The 20,068-nt window shown below is 41.1% G+C and overlaps 1 protein-coding gene across 7 annotated transcripts in view; it reads right to left on the bottom strand.

Annotated features, from left to right (window-relative positions):
* The window catches only part of ATP13A4 (ATPase 13A4), a 123,041-nt gene that overhangs the window by 20,096 nt on the left and 82,877 nt on the right, over nt 1–20,068 (bottom strand). For all 7 annotated transcript variants that reach the window (XR_011503234.1, XR_011503235.1, XM_070509166.1 and 4 more), the window contains 8 exons: nt 15,770–15,894; nt 11,391–11,554; nt 10,440–10,562; nt 9,102–9,181; nt 7,573–7,615; nt 7,047–7,156; nt 4,787–4,883; nt 3,000–3,072 (listed from right to left, as the gene is read on the bottom strand). Coding sequence is in view for 5 of the 7 variants with exons in the window: in XM_070509166.1 (XP_070365267.1) it covers nt 3,000–3,072; nt 4,787–4,883; nt 7,047–7,156; nt 7,573–7,615; nt 9,102–9,181; nt 10,440–10,562; nt 11,391–11,554; nt 15,770–15,894 (815 nt within the window). In the remaining 2 variants the exon portion in view is untranslated. The remainder of the gene's footprint in view (nt 1–2,999; nt 3,073–4,786; nt 4,884–7,046; nt 7,157–7,572; nt 7,616–9,101; nt 9,182–10,439; nt 10,563–11,390; nt 11,555–15,769; nt 15,895–20,068) is intronic.

The raw sequence follows: 20,068 nt of genomic DNA, 5'->3' as shown, positions 1-20,068 counted from the left end.
GTGATGACATTTGAGCTAAAGTCTGAATAATAAGAAAAAGTCAAAGCCATATGAAGATCCAAGGGAAGAGTATTTTAGGGAAATGGCAAAAGCAAAGGCACTGAGGTGACCAAAAGCTTGGCCATGCTTGAGACACAGAAAGACCGGGGTGCCTGGGACGAGTAAGCAAGTAGCAGTGTGGTTAGAGGTGAAGTTAGAGAAGTGGGCAAGAGCCAAATCATGTAAGACCTTGGATTTAGTGGAAATGGGAAGCCACTGGAGCATTTTAAGCAAGAGAATGACAATAAAATTTACATTTTAAAAATAACACTCTTACTACTGTGTGAAAGGTACATGAGGAGGGAGCGGAAGGCAGTAAGTGTGGAACAAGATCAGTTGTAAGCTTATTACAGTAATCCACAAGAGAGGTGACATTGCTTTGTGACGGTGGCTACAGTAGAGATGGAGAGAAGGGACGCAGGATCTATTTTAGAGGTGGAGCCAATGAGAATTTCATATGTATTGGATGTGAAGGGTAAAGAAAAGAGAGAAATTAAGAATGACTTAAGGTCTTTGAACAACTAGGTAGATGGTGGTGCTATTTTAACAGAATGTAAGCCGAGGAAAGGAATTTCTACTTATTTTTTTTTCACTGATGTATTCCAAGCGTCTATCACAGTAAGTAGTACAAAGCAGGCACTCAGCAAATACTTAATAATTTTGTTAAATATCAGGTCTGGTGGAATAGACTTTTGTTTGGGCATTTTAAGTCTGCATCCTGCTAAATATGTAAGATCAGATGCTGAGTAGTTGCATTTCCAGAATTCAGGATGGGTATCAAGATATCCAGAGATATAAATTAGGGATTCATGAATATATAGATGACATTAAAGTCATAGGATTGGTTGAAATCACTTAGGGAGATGGTTAAGATTGAAAAGACAAGAGAACCCAAGAACAAGCCTTGAAACATTCTCAAAGTTAGAGGACAAGTAAACGAGCAGAGGCCAGCAAAAGAGATGGGGAAGCTGCATTCATTAAAGTGATTGATAATCCAGGAGTATGTGGTACCACAAAAGCCAAGAGAAGAAATCTTTCAAGGAAGGAGAGTGCTGTTGAGAGATTCAAGTACAATGAGAAAAGAGAAGTGGTCACTTGTTGACAGCAAGGAAGTCATTGGGGGGCTTCCCGAGAGCAGGTTCGGGGGGCGGCAGCTGAAGCATAGATAGAAGGTGCTTCCCTTGAACACATTCTCCAAAAGCAGACCTTTTGAACGAGTTTGCAAAATGATAAGTTGGCATCATAGCTGTTAAGATTATGATGAGAAGCTATAAGAGGAAATAGTGTGAAAGCAAGACCAGGAGACACATACAAGAGGCAATCTAAGAGTGGTACTTTTTAATGCGTCAGTAACGTGTACCCTCCCAGCCAGTGGTGGCTGAGCTGGCTCTTACTGGCTCACAAGGGCCAACTGCTGCTAAATTTGCAAGCCAGTAATTAAACATAGGCTTTATTAAAAGTAAACTAGATAAACTTACAATTAAATAAATATATTAAAAACAAAGATAATGAATACTCAAAATTCTTAACTTCCTAATTATTTTACGACGTTTTAGTATTACCTATGTTCTAGAAGTTAATAATAGAGATTAAATGTAAAAGTATGTCACTTCGGTAGCCATGACATCATAAACAGTTTTGTTCAAAACTAAGGAAATAGTCTTCCAGCATTCAAGAACTATTATGTCATTCAGAAAATAAGTTGCTCAAATAGCCAACGAAGGATTAAAGTTTCGACATAGGTCTTGTTTTGCTCGTACAGGGAAAGAAAAACATCAACCAGCATTCATGGTGAAACTAATTCAGTCATCAATTGCAACCACGGGTTGACTATGGATACAAGAATTTGGCAAAACTCAGGGAAAGCATTCTGAGAGAAACAACCAGCTGAATGGAATTTGCAAGAAAGAGTAGTGTATATTTTATTATTATTTGAAAATTGCTCACAACACATATTTCTTTTCAGTGAAGTTAATAATAAACTTCCGTGCATATATATACAAATATTTTTTTGGAGAGCCAGTTGTTAAACATTTGACAGCATACCACTCCCTCCCACCTAACAACAGCACAGGCCCAGCATCCATATTCACGCCCTTGAATGTTAGCATCTGGCTGATTGCAAAGAAACGACAACAGAATTAGAGATGCCAAGTAGAGAAAGTGGGTATACACAACTGTTTGGGAGGTTTGAGAATAAAGCGGACAGCAGCTAGCGGTGGATTTGGGGTCAAAGAAGAATTCTTAAAGGAAGAAGATACAAAAATATATTTATATGCTGATGGGAATGACCCAGTAGACCAGAGAAAAGTTGTTGATGATGGAGAAAGAGATGATTACAGGACCAAAGTCCTCGAGGAGGTAGGAGGGGGCAGAATTAAGAGTACAGGTGGAGCTCTTGGCATTTATATGTAACAGAGAGCAAAGGAGAGAATATGGTCGACATGATGGTTAGTAGGGGGCTGGGGGAAAATCCCATAGCAGGGAAATTCAGGTGAGGATTCATATATTAGCCAGGAGGAGGCAGGTGGAAGTGGCATAATAGCAAGATTACCTTTAATCTCTGTTCTAAATCCTGAGAGGCTAGGATTTGGAGATAGAAAACATAAAAGCCACTGGCATCCGTAAATTGGGCACATTTCAACTATACACCTAAAAGCATGCTGAAGTCAGTGTTCCTGATTTTCAAGGTGCTTTTTTCATTTTAAGTGTTTAGTGACCGTTTATGGAAATATTTTGTGGAAAACAGAAAAACAACTAGCCAGCTTTTCCTTTGCTAACACTTTCAGAATTAAAAAGTGAGGATTCTATTTCCTCTTTGTCTCTCTGTATCCACCTTTGGGAATAAGTCCCACATCACGGCTGCTACAGCTGCTCTCTCTCCCGTACCAAGCCTCCTGGGGTCGGGGGAGTAAGCAGAGGCCAGCACCTCTGGGAAGAAAGTTTTAAAAATGCCTTACTTGTTACACCAATAAGAGTTGTAATGGCCAGATCCTGGAACAGAAACTGGTAATTTGAAAGGCTGTTTGTCTCCTGAAAATAAAAAGGAAAGCGGCTCAAAAAAGTTGTGACCTTCTGGGTGAAGTTTGACGTCAATTGCATTCATTTTCTCACGGCAACATGGGATTTTCAAGTAAATTACCAAGCAGATGGTGTGATCAGGGGCCTGTTCATGTTGGTGGGAGCACTCAAAGACAAGGCTGTCAGGTTCTCTCTAACTAAGAGGATCACCCTTGTGTGCTTTCTGGGTGAGGTCCCTTGCGCATCAATGTCACCCCTTTTTGAGTGAAACGTCTCAGTCGACTACATTTATCTCTGCTCTATTTTCTAATTTTTAGCAAAAAAGTTGGGGTTTGGTCCGGCACAATAAAATAGTGCATTCCTAATAGTAACAAGTGACAAATGTGTCCTATTACCTAAATTTTACCAATGGAAAATGAGAATAACGGAACCCACTATTTGTATTCTTGGGTGTTCTTAGAAAGTCCTGATACAGCACCTAGATATTCTTGAGGAAAAAATGGTCAGGTCTCACTGATTTCAAATAACCTTCTTCCTTGTTCCCCACCCCTTAGTGGAAAGGAGGTAATGATTACCCATGGTTAATTCTACTTTTAAGCATGAACTATCGTATTCCAAAATAGGGTCAAGTTTCTAAAATAACCTCTTCTTCTCCAGCTCATTCACTGATGAGCAGGAAAAGACACAGGTAATCTGAAAATAACAGAACTAAAACCTTCAACCCAGGAGCAAGAGGGCACGACATAGACATGACTCTTGATATCTCCAGCACAAATAGAATTCACTTTCTCAGTTTTAGTTAACAGAAGCAGCTCACATGCTGAGCTCACAAACAACGATCATGTCTTCTCTCCTTTTATATTTTGCTAAATAGTGAAAGCCATCACAAGACCTATGTATTTTTTGCAGTATGATATGCCAATTTTCAAATCCCTATATTCAGGGAATCAGTGATATGCTGGCTCATGAGAGTCAGCTGCTAAATTTTTAGGAATTTTGTGATCTGGTTCTTAAACATAGCCAATATAAAAACTTAAATTATATAAATTTACCTTTAAATAAGTTGGACTAAAAACAAAGGTAATGAATACTCAAAACTCAGCACTTTCTAATCATTTTCCTACATTCTACTGTTATCTCTGCTCTTGAGGTTATTTACAGCTCTCATGTTTATGTGGTACGAGTACCACATAATGATATGTTACTATACGTCTCTTCTCAACTCCCTGTCTGGTGACATCAGGTAGACAACTTGAAACTAGCCAAGGAGAGAGTATTTACACCACTGAAATTGGCAAACATACATAATCAGGGCTTGTTTTTCCGGGGAGAGCCAGTTATGAAATATTGACCAGCCCCTGAGTGAGAGAATCATCTGTTTAATGGATGGTATGCTCAGGTAGAGCCACATTGGGATTGGGAAGTTAGAGACCTGGTCCAAGCAAGGGGAAAGCAACAGTGAGAGAGAAAGTGATACATTCACTTGTGGTCCTCAGCCATCATTAGATAAAAAGCTTCCATGTCAGAAACTCAGAACATTGACACCAACAACTTTTCCTGTGCACCTGTGTCTATGTCTGATTTACTTTCAAAACTTTAAGTTTTAGAGGGGCTGTTGGTGCTCGAATATCCTATTTGCACTTTCTTCAAGATGCATTACAAATGGATAGCACGCCGCCACGTCTTTTAGTTCTCACTAACCAAGAAGCTAGGTCCCAAGTCATACCCAGTAGAGCAGCAGAACACCAACATACTGAATCATGCTGTACAGGGCCATGTACTTAAACATGCAAAACGAGGTCACGAGAGCTGCACGTCCTTCCCTGGGTGAGAAAAGAGATAAAGAAGCAATGAAATGACAGCAAGGGGAAGGAATGAGCTCAATTATTCTGTGCTGTTCAGCTGAGCTCAGGAGAAAAACATGTAAAGCCTGATTATTCGATTGTTTGTCTGACAGACTGGACAGCCTTGAGCCAGGGGAGCCGGCTGTCAGGATGCTCAATGACTGCATTTAGCATATTCCAGGCCAAGGTCCACAGGCCTTGGTGTAGCCCTGGAGCCCAGATTTAGAGCCACTCCCGTCCTCTCTGGGGGCATTATTTCAGCTCGGTGTCAGGGGACCTGGGCACTGGCTTCGGATCTCATGCCTACTCACTAACGTGATCTGGAAGGTCATTTCCCCTCTCTAGTCACAGTTCCTTTGTCTGTGAACCAAGGTATTTAAATAAGATCACAGGTTTGGAGGTTATTTTCATGCAGCTGCTTCAGAAATTTGGCAAACACTTCATTTAAATTTCATTTGGCAGTCCCAACTTTTTCTAAAACCGGGCTAAAAAAAATGCATGCTCAAAGTAGTCATGATATATGACTAATTGAAATAGACCAGAAACAGTGAGCATGTTTATTTGCGTTATTGTTGATCAACTTTGAGGAAGTAGTACATATTTAAAGTATAAAATAGATTATTTGTGAAATGCTACTTGTACCTCTTTCATTTGGTGAAAAAAATAGAGTTGAAATTTGCTTCTGGTCATAATGGTTCCCTGGGATTCCAAAACTTGATCCTCAAACCAGGCTTTTTCCTGTATCAGGGCTTTGCTGCTGCCATTTGCTCTGCCTACAAGGTAGTTTCTGCTCATCCCTCACCTCGTTAGCCAGGCTTCTCCATACCACCTCATCTGAAGTGACCAATTCCACCTCCCCAGCCGTCCTCCTTCCTGTCACATTACCCTTGATTTATGTGTGCGTGTGTTTACTGCCCGACTTCTTCATGGAAAGAGAACTTCATGAGACACATTTGATTTCCTTGCTTCTGGGTTCCCACGAGCCTCCACCCATTCCTGGCACTAAGGGCCTACTCTATAAATATTTGTCAAATGCATTGAATAAAGAAATGAAAAAGGAGGAGGAGCTGACCAAATCAGTATTTTCATGGTGGTGGAAAGCGTATGATAGATAAAACACATTTAAACTAAATCAATGCTAATACAAAATCCAATCCTATATGGCTGGGTGAGCTTGGGCACCTCAATTAAGGTCTCTAGGCCTCAATTTCTTTATTTGTAAAAGAAATAGTGACCATTCCTGCATCTCCAGGCTATTTTGAAGCATAAGACAATAGGCATTAAAGCACTTTATAAGCTGAAAATACATATTGGTTGTAATGATCCAAAGCAGCCACGATACTAACCATCTCTATCATTCTAATAAAATGTGGCAGAAGTACACACTCTGGGGACGAGGGGAGGGAATAACGCACCAAGGAAAATTTTAGTAGAAACAGCAAAGACAAATAAATACTTTGAGAACTGAGGATGGGAAGGATATTCCAAGGAGGGATAAAGAGGCTAGAAGAAAGGAAGGCAAGTGAGGGTGAGGAAGTTTCTGTCCATCCCCCATTAGAAAGCATCTAAGGAGATACGTTTAAAATAATAAGAACATGATTGACACTTTCAAAGCAGTAACAAGTTCCAGATTCCAATCTTCTAAAGTAACCAAATCAATGATTTTCAATAGAAATTCCACTGTTTTCCCAGGGTTATTATTATTATTATTATTATTATTTTTAGAGGAAGATTAGCCCTGAGCTAACATCAGCCACCAATCCTCCTCCCCTTGCCAAGGAAGACCGGCCCCAAGCCAATACCCACAACCATCTTCCTCTACCCTATATGTGGGATGGCTACCACAGCATGGCGTGCCAAGTGGTGCCATGTCCGCACCTGGGATCCAAACAGGCGAGCCCCGGGCCACTGAAGCGGAACGTGCGAACTTAACCGCTGTGCCACTGGGCCGGCGCTCCCAGGGTTATTTTTAACTCCTGGTAAGTCCACTGGGGACTAGAATGTTTGACTACATTTTCCACGAAGCACCCTCCCTGCCCAGGGACACAAAGTTCCCCTGGTCTCTGCCTGGCAGAACAATGGGCTCGGCACCTAAAAGTCAGGAGAGATTAAGACAATGCTGGGTGGAATGTGCCTACTTACTTGATAAGGTGAGGTACGCACTCAATGTTTGGAGTTTTGGAAGTGAATGGCGAGGCCACAGATGCCTCCTGCTCTGATAAAGAGATGCCCGCGTGAGCCATTTTCAAAGCCTGAAAGCAAAGAGTCAGCTTACTGTCCACGCACACTCCCATACATCTCTCCTGAGGCCACATAAGAAAAGGCTGGCTAAGCTGGCCACGCGGCTCCTGGTGCCACATGGCCTGTGGGCCCACGTACTAGCCAGGAGATGAGTGGATTTTGTTCTGCCTGCTGCATAAGAAAGAGATGGCACTGAGGCACCTAGCCAAAGAACACATGGGGACCCCAGAACCAAATTCTAACCCATTTAGTCTATACTGACCACTGAGTCATTGTGTGGCTTGAATCAAAACCTTCCCAAACCCTCAATATCAGTTTCTCCATCAGGAAGAGTGGAGGTGGTATATATTCCAGGAGATCCTATCTCCAAAGGGCTCCAGGCAAGTACAGTTGAGTACTGTGGCCCCACATGCTGGCAGCTACTTACCCCACAGTCATTGGCTCCATCTCCGCACATACCTACAAAATAACTAAAAGGAAGCCATGTCAATTGTAGAGGAGATCAAAGCAATCTTACTTGCTTATTTCTCTAATTCAAAAGATAAAACGAGCTTTATTCCTTAGGTTTCAAACTTATTTATTTTAAGAGAGTTTCCTAACAGTCTGGCTTGACTAAAGGTAAGGTGGGACTCAGCAGTTCCTAGAATGGATTAAGAAGTCCAGCTACCCCTCCTGCCCGTGTTTCAGGGAGACCCTGAACTCCACTGCTTAGGAAGCAGCTTTGTCAGCTGAAACCAGGGATGCTCACAATTTGGATGGTGAGACAGCATGGCATGGTGAAGAAGGCACAGGATTTGAAGCAGAAGATCCAGATCTTTGATCTGATCAATTTACCGTTTTGACTATCATTTTTCTCCCCTACAAAGTGTTATGAGCATTCAGTGAGGTGCTGTATGGGAAAGTCTCTTATAAATTCTAAAGTGATAACTAAGAATTAGTTGTTGGTGCTGTTAATAGTAACAAGAGAGGAAATCCACTGCCAGCAGTCATTCAACTCAAAAATGCAATGCCAGGCCCAGAAGCTGAAGAAAGAAAATACATCCCTGCTTCAGGATCACTTTTTGAGGCTGGGTGAATACTGCTGTCTTGAATTGTGAACAAAGATTACGGAGAGCCTGCTTTTTAAGGTAGAAGCTCGCCGATGGCATTTACAAAATTCGCTGTCCTTCTCTTCCACTCTGCTATACGAAGGCAAGTAATTTACTGTCTAGGTTCTCAACCTTGTTGAGAAGACAGGGTTTTCTGAATTGAGAAGCTTGCCTAGTAACTGAATTACGTGAGTAGGATGGAGTAGGAGTGAGTAGGAGTAGGAGTCATGTGGATGTGGTCCATCGCCAGAAATTGAGAAGGCTCCAGGAGTCCATGGGTTTCCATTAACAGGAAATAAAGGATCTCAAATGATGGGCACTTTATTCGGACTGCCCATCCTGTCAATGGAGACCCTTTGTGTTAGAAGAGAAGTATTCTTCTGATTTAGGATAGAGAGGATGCTTTGGCATAAGAATGTTTTAATATTTTTAGGGTTATGTGAATCTCTTGTCATATACATCTCTCTGTATCATAACTGTGATGATAATTTGCAAAAATGAAGTCTAAATTTTCATTGTACTTTCAGAAGCTGAGCTCAAATTACTTTTCCCGGCTTATTTCTCACCACACCCTTTCATGCCCTTTATGTTCTAGTTCGGTGGTCCTCAGCTCTGGATGCAAAATTGACCTTTGTGATGAACTTTGAAAAAAGAATGATATCCAAGCCTTATGTGAGCAATTAAATCAGAATCTCTGGCTGCTCGTGCCTTGGTATTGCTACTTTTTCAAAGCTCCCAAGGTGACTGTCATGTGCAGCCGGGTTAACAACTGCTGCCTAGCTAAATTGAGTGACCTGTACTTCTAACTCTCCCCATGATGGTTATGCCTCCAAGCACTTCATACCACCTCGACTGGTAAAGAACTCACTCCAGTTTCTGAAATTCTTCCACCAGACTGGACTTCTGCCCAGGAGACATTCTTGCAAAGATGGTCCCGTTGATCAATATCTGTAAGGAACTCATAAGGGAAATTTTTTATCAGGTCAGCTGGTTGTACATGAAATAATTGATAACACTCAGAACACTGACTGGGTAATGATATCCATGAATGAGAAAAAAATATGTTTCTAAGAAGTCCTCCTTCAGAATTTAAGACATACATTGAGAATTTGGGCATCGGAAAAGTGATCAGAGAGACTGTAATCAGTAATGATGACTACTTAATAAAAATATTTGATGAAAATGATGACCTACAAGAATTTAGCTCAGCTACTATGGATAATGTGGTTTGAAAAATTCTGAGCTTAATGGAAATTTAAACCAGAAGAATATGAGAAATTGCAAGATAATTCAGATCAGGAGCCCAGGAAAAGGAAAGAAGGCAACTGCATCGCAGAAAATTATTCAGAACCAGCAGAAAGACAGCCTAATGGTGGAGAAGTGACTATTTGCAGTCCTCGACTTAACCACACCACCTGGGCTTCACCAATTGTGAATTTCAGCTGACATCCCAAGCCTTATTTGGTCTATGGAACACTGAAGGTTTAATGGTATATAAACCTGTAACAGCTCCATCCACCTGAGCTCCAGTCTGCAGGGTCTAAATTCTTCTGTGTTAGATCTGTGCATTCCCTGTTCTTCTTGGCAGTAAACTCAGCTTAGTGTTCACTCAACCTCAAAGTCTTTATTCTTTTTTCCTTAAACAGTACCTAAGATGATGAGCAATTGAATACAAATAATTTTTATTTGGGTTACATTAGACACATTCTTTAACTAGTTTGTTCACATGTTATATATATATATATATATATATATATATATAATTTACCTGTCCCCACTATGGGTTTGTTCTTCATGAAAAAAGTTTTAAGTGTGAACTTATTTTTTATACAGGTCTTCTATCAAAAATCTAATGGGATTGCTCTCTTCTTGGCCTGCCTTCCTGCATAATTGCTGAATTTCCACTATGCTGTGAAACCCCTAACCATGGCAATACAGTAACAGCTACCCAAAAGCAGTCCTTATGACTTAAGGCACTAATACTTTAATCCTATAGATGAGGGAAAATTGGCTAATCAAATTTACTTATTTCAAATCTAGTAGGAAATGAGACAACAGTAACTTCTGCAAAAATATCTGCCTCTCTTATGATACATTCAATAGGTATATCTTACCTCTTTAGAGGTTTGAAATTACTTCGGATCATGTTCTGTAAGTGACACTGTCAGCATCTTTACTGGGAGATCGGTACTCTCTTAGACCTTACCTTTGGCAGTAGGCTGCTGAAATGTTGACTTATAACCTGAAAGGATTTTCCACTTAGGGCAAAGTGGTAACTTCCTTCTCTGCTATTATCAGAGACTTCTTCCCTGATGTTGATGTAATTGTCCTGCAAAGCAAGACACAGTTATTTTAGATTTGATAAAGTGGTTAGGCTATCTAAGCACATCTAAGAGAAGGCAATGAGGACAGTCCAGAGGCTCTCTTTTTTACGGCCCAGATTCTTCAGAGAAGCCCTTTCTCTTTGCTGGATCAACCGTTGTACATCACAGCCTCTAGTGAATAGGAGAATATCACTTACTCATGTCCTGTTCTCATCCTGATTTGATCTCAGTGAGTTCCAGAGAAGAGCACATTTCACACATTTCAAGTGTAAAATACAAAAACGCTGCAGCTTAACAAATCTCTCCCTGAAGTGAGAACTTAGAATTTTTTTCTTACAGAATTAATATTGTTCCACAAGGACACAATAGAGAGAGGATACTGACAAGATTAGAGATAAACTAATAAAACTTTTTTTCCTATCCTGAAGACAGTCTGATTTTCCAATGTACACAGCGGTGTCTCTCCTAGGAACTAAACCCCCTTTGAACCCAATGCAATGGCTAGTAAGCAAGGGAAAAAATGGAAAATTATGTTCTCAGTCTCATTTACTATATTCTTTCTCATACACAGCCAATGACTTTTTTAAGCTTAAAAGCACCCAGGAAAGCACTGTACCTTAAGATTCAGCAGGAATAGTATGGGAAACTCATATAATTGAGTTCACTGAACTGCATATGTGTTAGACATTCGGGAGAAGTACATTGACCTTAGTTCACCTGTACACTTCTGTGACCTTAGTTCACCTGTACCCTTCTGCCGGTCAAAGCTGCTCAGTTGCCAAAACTGTGAGACAAGTTTGATATTATGGCAGAAGGTCTGTTTTGAGGCTTACCTGATTCCCGTACGCAATGTGTTTCTTCTCTTCTACCAATTTCCAAGCTATAGATGCTGATGAGGACGCAGTGGCTTCATTGGCTTCAATAAGAATGACTTTCTGGCTTTCAGAAACCATTCCAGACTTCCTGGCCACTGTTATTGCAGTCTGAAGATTGTCACCTAGAAGAAAGGAAGAACATCCCAAGATGAGGTTGAAAGGATAGAACCAATTCATAGAGAGCCTGGAAAACTAGGATAAGGAGTTCAGACTTTATTTTAGGTATGAAGAGAAATAATCTCTAAGGCCTCTCTCAGCCCTGACTTTCTATGACTCCATAATTCCTTTTCTGGTTCTTGCTGCTTTTCATCTGGTTACATCATAACCAGTATATCTTTGTCAGAGAGTGGGAAGGAGAAGCAAAAAGGCGAAATTCTAATCTATTTCTGTCATTTGTTAACAGCTTGGTAAAAGCTTAACAAAACCCTACTAGTTTAATATAGTATCTGGGGGTCCCACTTTCAGTCAAGCTGGAGTCAGCCCACTATAATCTATCTCTCCCACTGATTACAGCGGAAAACTCTGGGCAAAATACAAAAAGCAACTACCCAAGGAGTTTGGAAAGTAAGCATAAGCAGACAGAATGTGGAAGGGAGTTAAATTTGGAGAAACTATCTACAAGGTGGCGAGATTCTCAACTTTTTTTCTCTTTCCTCTCATATATGTGATCTGAGTGTAAGCCCCAGTCCCAGAGCTGTGCAGGTGGCTAACACTCAGAGAAACTTAGTTTTTATAGCCAGAGGAACCAGGAAAAGGGGCAGCTGAGGGCTGAAGAGCTATAGGGGAAGTCCTGGAAAGGAGAGAACTAGTCAAGGAGACTAATTCAGTGTATGAACTGTGTGAGCCCAAGGCTTAACCCAGACCTCCGCGACCTCTGCGTGTGTAGAAAAAACCCAAAGAAGGATAGCAAATTTTCAAGAAGTGAACTATGATATTAATCACCTCCCATGTTCCAGATTTTTGCTTGCTAAAACAAAAATGTTCAACAGTCTCCAGAGGATTTTGACAGGATTCACAATCTCATAATATAACATTCAATACGTTCAGGATACTCAACATACAAAAAACCTGGAAAATCTGGCCAATTCTCAAGAAAAAACAATTCACAGTTGCCTATCTCAAGATAACCCAGATGTTGGAATTATCAGACAACGGTTTTAAAGCAGGTATTACAAGCCTCCGCCATGTGGTAAAGGTTAATACTCTTGAAATAAATGACAAAAGAGAAATTCTCAGGTGAAAAAAATATAAAATATAAAAATATGAAAAATATATAAAAATTCACAGCTGAAAAAAATTAAAAGCAGCTAGAGAAAATAATACATTAGATATAATGGAATGATTATTCAAGTTATCACAGACTTCTCATCAAAAACCACGAAGGCAAGATGACAGTGAAACAACATCTTTAAAGTATTGAAAAAAGAACTGTGGACTCAGACGCATATAGCTAGTGAAAATATCCTTCAGGAATGAAGGAGAAATAGTTAGACATTTTTAGATGAATGGAAACTAAGATAATTTGTTGCCAGCAGACATGCTCAAAGCGAAATGCTAAAAGAAGTTCTTTAGGCTGAAAGGAAATGATACCAGAGGGAAATTTGTGATATAAGGAATGAAAACATAGTAACAGAAATAATAAAGATCTGGGTAAATATAAAAGTCTTTTTCTTTACTTATGTTCTTTAACTTGACTGTTGAAAGTAACACCTTTAACCTTGTCTGGTAGAGTTTTCATTGTCTGTCATACACATAAGCAAAAGGTAAAGGAGAGGAGGGAAGGGACATTTGTGGTGGTAAGCCTTCATGCAAGGGTAGGTACAGATATTGTAATTCCTAGAGCAATCATTAAAAAATGTATAATACTACATCTGGCTGGCTATCCCTAAGATGGCTTCTCCCAGGTTTCTACCAAAATACTTATGAGGATCCTCAAAAGAGCTAACTAGTGCTCCACCCTGAGGTCGGAAGAGCACAGGGAGCCCTGAGAGCTGACAGGCTTCCTCCACAGGCCTCAGCAGGGCACCAGCAGCCAGTCTGCTTTGCAACACCGGCTCATTTTTCATCCACCACCCATGAGAGTTCTACCGTTTAGGATATGCAGGCCAGGCCTGAGCCTCAATCATCTGACAAAGGAATGTAACAATTTATTTAGGAAGTCCCAGAAGCTAGATAGGAAAAGACCAGGTGAAAGAACCAGAACACATGACTGATGAAATAGAGTAGCTGCTAGAGAGAAATGAAACCTGCATTAAAGTAGTGAGCGCACTTAAGGAAACTCAAATGCACACACACACACACACACACACACACACACACACAAAGGTTTTCTAGAGCCACTCCCACCCCAAAACACGATTCAAGAACTTAACAATTCAATAAGTGATTCAAAGAAGATAATGGTTATTTTTGAGACCTGAGTTTGTGATTTGGAAAAAGTGAGTGCAAAAAAAAATCTTAAGGCACAGAACAAAATCATAAAAATATGAGAGTCTCAAGAAAAAAGATAAGAGACTGAGAGGATAGATCCAGGAGGCCTGTCATGTGAATAATAGAAATTCCAGAAGGGAAAAAAGAAAGAGAAAGAACAAAGGCAATAATTAAATGAACAATAGAAGAAATTTCCCTGAGACAGATTAAAAGTGCTCACTATGTTCCAGACTAAATTAATAAAAAATGATAGACATATAGACATACCCTGGTAACATTTCTAAACTCCAAATTTAAAGAAAAAGGATTATGTGCAGAAAAGAACAAGTTACCTACAGTGGACTGGTATTGCACTTATAATATGCAACACCAAATACCAGAAGACCAAAGGATAACACCTACAGACCACTTATGAAAAAGGACTCTAGGGGCCGGCCCAGTAGCCTAGTGGTTAAGTGTGCGCACTCCACTTCAGTGGCCCAGGGTTCGCAGGTTCAGATCCCGGGTGTGGACATAGCACCACTCATCAAGTCACACTGTGGCAGCACCCCACATAAAATAGAGGAAAATTGGCACAGATGTTAGTTCAGCGACAATCTTCCTCAAACAAAAAGAGGAAGATCGGCAACAGATGTTAGCTAAGGGCCAATCTTCCTCATAAAAAAAAAGGACTCTAGCCCCCAAATTCTATACCCAGGCAAGACATTATCCCTTGTCAGAGCAAAGAAATATATTCCAAGATAGGTAAGAAATCAGAGAGCATATCACCCTTCCATCTCATCCAAGGACAATTCTTGAGAAAAAATTATAGCCAAGTGAGGAAAGAAACAGGAAAAAAATTTCAATATGAGGGAAGAAGTCAAGAGGGAAGGTGGAAAGCAATGAACTCTTATTTCTACATTAATCTAAATGCTTAAAGATTATGAGAATGTGTAATATAAGTGTTAAATAAAGATTCTGAAACAGAAGGGTCATAATGTAAGGGAAATTCTAAGTAGTAAATTAACTCAGCAATACCTAGAAGTTGGATGGAAATGGAGAGAGGAAAAACGACCCAAAATTCTCCTGGATTGTCGGGGGAGACTAGCGAGATGGAGAAGCACAGAGGCGGAGGTAAGAGCATTCTCCAGTTCCCAACAGTAGAACTGGGTTCAGGGGAAGTGGGGCGGGAGTAAGTGCTTTGGTGGGGAAATATTGTATCTTGTAAACAATTTAATAGAGTTAGATGTGTCTGCCTATGAGAGCAGTGAAAGGGAAGGCACACGCTCAAAAACTACGAGTGCATTAGGAAATCATCTGTTCTCCATTCAGAAGCATTCACTAAGAAATTTCACAAATTTCTCTTGCACAATCCTTTCTCACCACTCCCTTGGGTGTGTGATTTGGGGTTTGGGAGTAGGAGTAGAGGGGATAGCGTTTTTTTTTTTATCTCCAGGATCATAGATTTCATTATTGATGGGCCTTAAGGGTAGTTTACAGACCGTGCTGACTATACCTTCTTCTTCTCCTAACATTTAATGATAAAAATCGTCATCATGTTTGTATGGCTCACTTCCTCTTCTCCTTCAGATGATATCCCAAACGCCCCCTCTCAGAGAGAGCCTCATCTAAAGTAGCCGGTCAGATACACTCTACTCCATCACCCTGTTTTGTTTTACAAACCTCATAACGCTTATGACCAGCTGTTTATTTGGATTGGTTGATGGGTGGATTGATTTTCTACCTCATCCCACCTGAACGGAAGCTCGATGAGAGCAGGAAGTCTGCCTCTTTCGTTGCCTGTCTCCAGCACCTAGAAAGACGTCTGGCCCATAGTAGGTGGTCAACAATAACATTGCTAAATGAGTGAATCTCTGTCCATTTCCACATCAAATTCTTACTGCTTTCTCGTCCACTGTGTTCTGTACCTGTGATCATTACAGTCCTTATCCGGGCTGAGATGAGCTCCTCCAGCACAGGTCTTGTCTCTTCCTTCAATCGATTCTCCAAGATCAGCAGTCCCAGAAATATCAGATCTGACTCCACCTTGTCCCTGGAAGTATATATGATTGAACAGAAATAGGACATTGTACAGGAAGCAAGACAAAAACAAAGACAAATATCATCCTGTCAGAGGGGTTCCCTCTCATCCACTCACGCGCTGTTCCTTAGACACTAAGTATGTGCCAGGAACTATCCAGTAAGAAGACAGAGGGGACACGAATGATGCTGAGACATTTCCTCTGACTGAATCAAGAGGAAGAAAGAGGATTTATTAAGCAGAAGATTTGCTTTAACTTTGTAGAGAATGAACTGAAGGACCGCAAAGGTCTCTTCCATCTGCTGTGGTGATTTCATCACCTCACCTGCCACCAACCACCAGAGAGGAGTTCCAGCTGTGGTACAAAACGTCATGAAAAATAAGTGAGGCACAAGAAAAATCAAATAAAATGCCAGTTTTCGAGAAACCAAGGCTATAATCAACACTACTTTAGCCCCAGGAGATATGAGGCCATAATCTCAAAAAAAAAAAAAAAATGGCCCCTCTTTTAAGGCTGAGTGTCTCCTTCCTTTTGTCCCACAGCTGGTAGCACTGGCCTTCTGCTTAAAGTAGGCATGTTTCTGCAAGTAAGTGAGGCCTCTGAGGCTCCTGTTCACCATGAGAATATTGCCAAGACATTCCACAGGACTAAGTGCAGGGGAGCACATTTAGGGTTAGGGGTTCAGAGTTCTTCCATGATTCATTTACCTGAGACCCAAATACCTCTAGCAGACACATGAGTGAGAAACCAGCACTGCCTATATCTGGCTGCACTGCAGATGAAGCAGCGCCCCGAAAAGCCAACATGCCTTACTTGCCATGTGCGTCCCAATGCTGGGCCTCACATAGGAGAGGTATGACCCAGAGTTAGTGATGCTCCCATGACACTGCTAATACCTCCACCAGAGTGGCAGGAAGTGGACACAGTTTGAACTACTTGCCTCAGAGCAGCCTCAAGAGGATGGAGTTTCCTATTCTTCTGAACTTTGCATTTAGTCTCTTCATGATCTGTTTCCAAACTATCTTTCCAGCTTCATCCATCACGAAATTGTTCACCCACCCTAACCTCCAGCCAAGTTGGACCACTCACCATGGGTATGCTCTGTCCTCAGCCAGCTCTAAAACGTTTGCTCTAGACTGCCATGAGACATTCTTTATTATTTCATGGAAAAGGTTCAAAGTCCCCTAAGATCTACTATTGAAATCCTTCCTATATTGAGGTCCAACTCACATGCACCTCCCCATGAAGGCTTCCCCAGATAGAAATAATTGTTTCCTCAGCAGATTACTCCTACTTCAGTTTAGCTTGTTTTTATTTGTCCATATATTACCATTCTTTGCCGTTTGATCTGTCCCTCTGTCTCAACTCCTTGAGGGCAAGCCAGCCTGGTTCAACAAATTCAATAACACCTACACGGTGCCCCAGACTGAGGAAGTGGTTGGCAAGTGTTTGCCTAGTTAAAAGACTCTAGTGACCATTGTTTGTCAGGGAACCTAGGAAAATTTATTGCCTCTTTCAGAAATTCTACTGCCAGAAGGTTCTCACGGGACCGAAGTCAGACAGTCCGTCAAATCCATGACATTTACTGAATATCTAAGTAGAAGGACCCAGGCTAAGGAAAAAGGGGAGAGAATATGCAGAGACTTCAGTGGTCCCTGACTCCAGAGACTTCATGTCCAACCTGGAGGACAAGATTAGACTTGACTATCTCAGTTATAAGGAAGGCTGGGAGAGTACTGTGATGATGTACAAATAAGAGTCCTATGGAGTAAGGGGTAGTCATTTCTCGATGGAGTAATTGGAGAAACCTTCATGGAGAAGGTGATGTTTGAGCTGGTCTTTGGAGGATAACTTAGTTGACGCCTGATTGAGGTCCTCCCGTCTTTCTAGTAACCTTCTTAACCAGGCCTCAGGCTTTGGATGTGTTCAGAGATGATTTGACATGAGCCAACCACAAGGCACTAGATTGAGCCAAGAAGATGGCTGCAGGGTCAACCATCTGACATAGTCTGGCACTCATATTTACGGTTCCTCTGGCACATAGCCTTCGTAGGGTTCAATGCACAATAATCAGAAGACTAGAGTTCTAATCCCCATCATGACCTTGTTGCATGACCTTGCCTGTTCTTTATATGTCAGCCTATTTCTTCTTTTGTAGAAGAAGGTGGTGAAATTAATGAATCTCCAGAGTCTCTTCTAGCTCTAACATGATATGATTCTTCTTTTCACATGTATTCAATCCGAGCCAGGAAATAAAGAGAAGTAGTCCCTTGAGAGGTCTTAAGCTCTGCAACTTGGAATTGCATCCTATCTTTTCCTGCTTCCTACATAGATGTTATACCTCCTCCTGAAGCATCCAAAAATAATAAGGAATGGGGCATCAAATACAAACAAGTATTGTCATCCCTGTGATTATATCTCATGTTCTTAAAATCCATGTGATTATTAAAGGATGAAATATGCATAAAGCAGGCCAAGAACACTCAAAGAAATTATGATATCAGTGCTGGAAGCACTCTGAGTAACCACACGTGCGTGCGCGCACACACACACACACCCCCCCCAGAGAGAATGTTCTGCTCTAATCAAGGATTAGCAAAGGTTAGGTAAACTAACTTGGCCATGAGTAGTGGTGATGTGGCTTTAACACAGGAGGGGCAAATTGAGAACCTAAGATCAGATCCTATTAGTGAACTTGTGTTTAGACCTTACCGGATTTTGAAAACTTGGAATTTCAATGACCTTGGCCAGGTCACGTACTCTCCTGTGTGCCGCAGCCCTCACCGTTTCCTGTTGCTCATGGGCCTCCACCAGGAGTGCTTTGTTACACACACAAGCCTGAAGGCCATGAGTCTGAAACTTGTAGATTTGCAAATATTTTATTACAATAATCAGAAGCAGCAGCATAGTGGCCAGATTCTTGATGTATCCCTGTCAACAGGCTCTCAGGAAACTACCTTCCATCCCCAGTTCCTTCCATCCCCAGTTCCTTCCATCCCCAGTTCCTTCCATTCCCAGTCCCTTCCATCCCCAGTTCCTTCCATCCCCAGTTCCTTCCATTCCCAGTCCCCTCCATCCCCAGTTCCTTCCATCCCCACATCCCTTCCCTGGACCCACGTTTCCTCTTCTTTAACATGTGACATCCAGTCTCAAAGTTCACTCTTAGCCCTCTGACTTGAGTGACCAGAGTTGAGTAAACTACAACGACTATCCAGAATTGTAATAGCCAAAGTTTTAAGGGTCACATTAAGCTGGCCTCAGGGAGAGTGGGCCAATAAGGCCAGGAATCCAATACTCAGGGACTTCAGATGAGTGACTCCCCCTCTGGGCCTCACTGCCCATCCACGAAGCGACAGGGTTGGGACACATCAGTCATTCTCAGGAGGGGTGGTACCGCCTCTAGAGGACATTCGGGAAACTGTTTAGACACCTATGTAAGATTTTCTGCATTGACCAATGCACAGCGAAGAATTATTCTGCATCCCACGTGCCTTTTGAATATTTTATAGGACATTCGTGGACGCTGAAAATTGTTTATACTTTCCTAAGCCAGTACAGGCCTACATTGTTTACATTGGACTAGATAGTGTACTGTATTATTACAGTACGTATAATACTACTATATTATGTTAAACACATACAAAATTGTGTATACTTCCCCTACCTCTGTTTTACATATAAATACAACGTATTTTTGCACATTTTCAATATTCCATTGAATTTTCCAGGAATGTCACTACCACATAAGTTGAGAAAAGATTGTACTGTTTTATTCAGTTTTACGAAGAGTTTTTAACCACTTCACAGAGTCACCACACTGGCAGCAAGAGTGCTGGCAGTATTTGAGATTCCGGTGTCTGGCACACCTGTGTCAGTCTGCATTCCTAGTTGTTGTGGCTGGAACGACTCTACACACAGGTGCAAGCAATATATTGTTTCATTTTGTTTTAATGGAGTCAGCTGAAACTTCATTGAACCATTCCTTCTTGTAATTCATTGCATTTTTTCCTTTTATTTTTACTGTATAGAAGGGCACTCTATTTGTTTTTTACAGAGAATACGTACAGATCATGTTACACATGAATTTTATTTTAGTATGTTAAAGGACGTGGCACAAAATATAGTCACAAGAAGAGAGGGTTGAGTCTGACAGGATTGAACACAAATACGTTAGACCTTCCAAAT

This window comes from Equus asinus, chromosome 5, assembly GCF_041296235.1.
Source record: "Equus asinus isolate D_3611 breed Donkey chromosome 5, EquAss-T2T_v2, whole genome shotgun sequence".
Lineage (NCBI taxonomy): Eukaryota > Metazoa > Chordata > Mammalia > Perissodactyla > Equidae > Equus > Equus asinus.
Note: the sequence above shows the minus strand (reverse complement) of the source record. Positions and strands in the feature narration are given on the sequence as shown.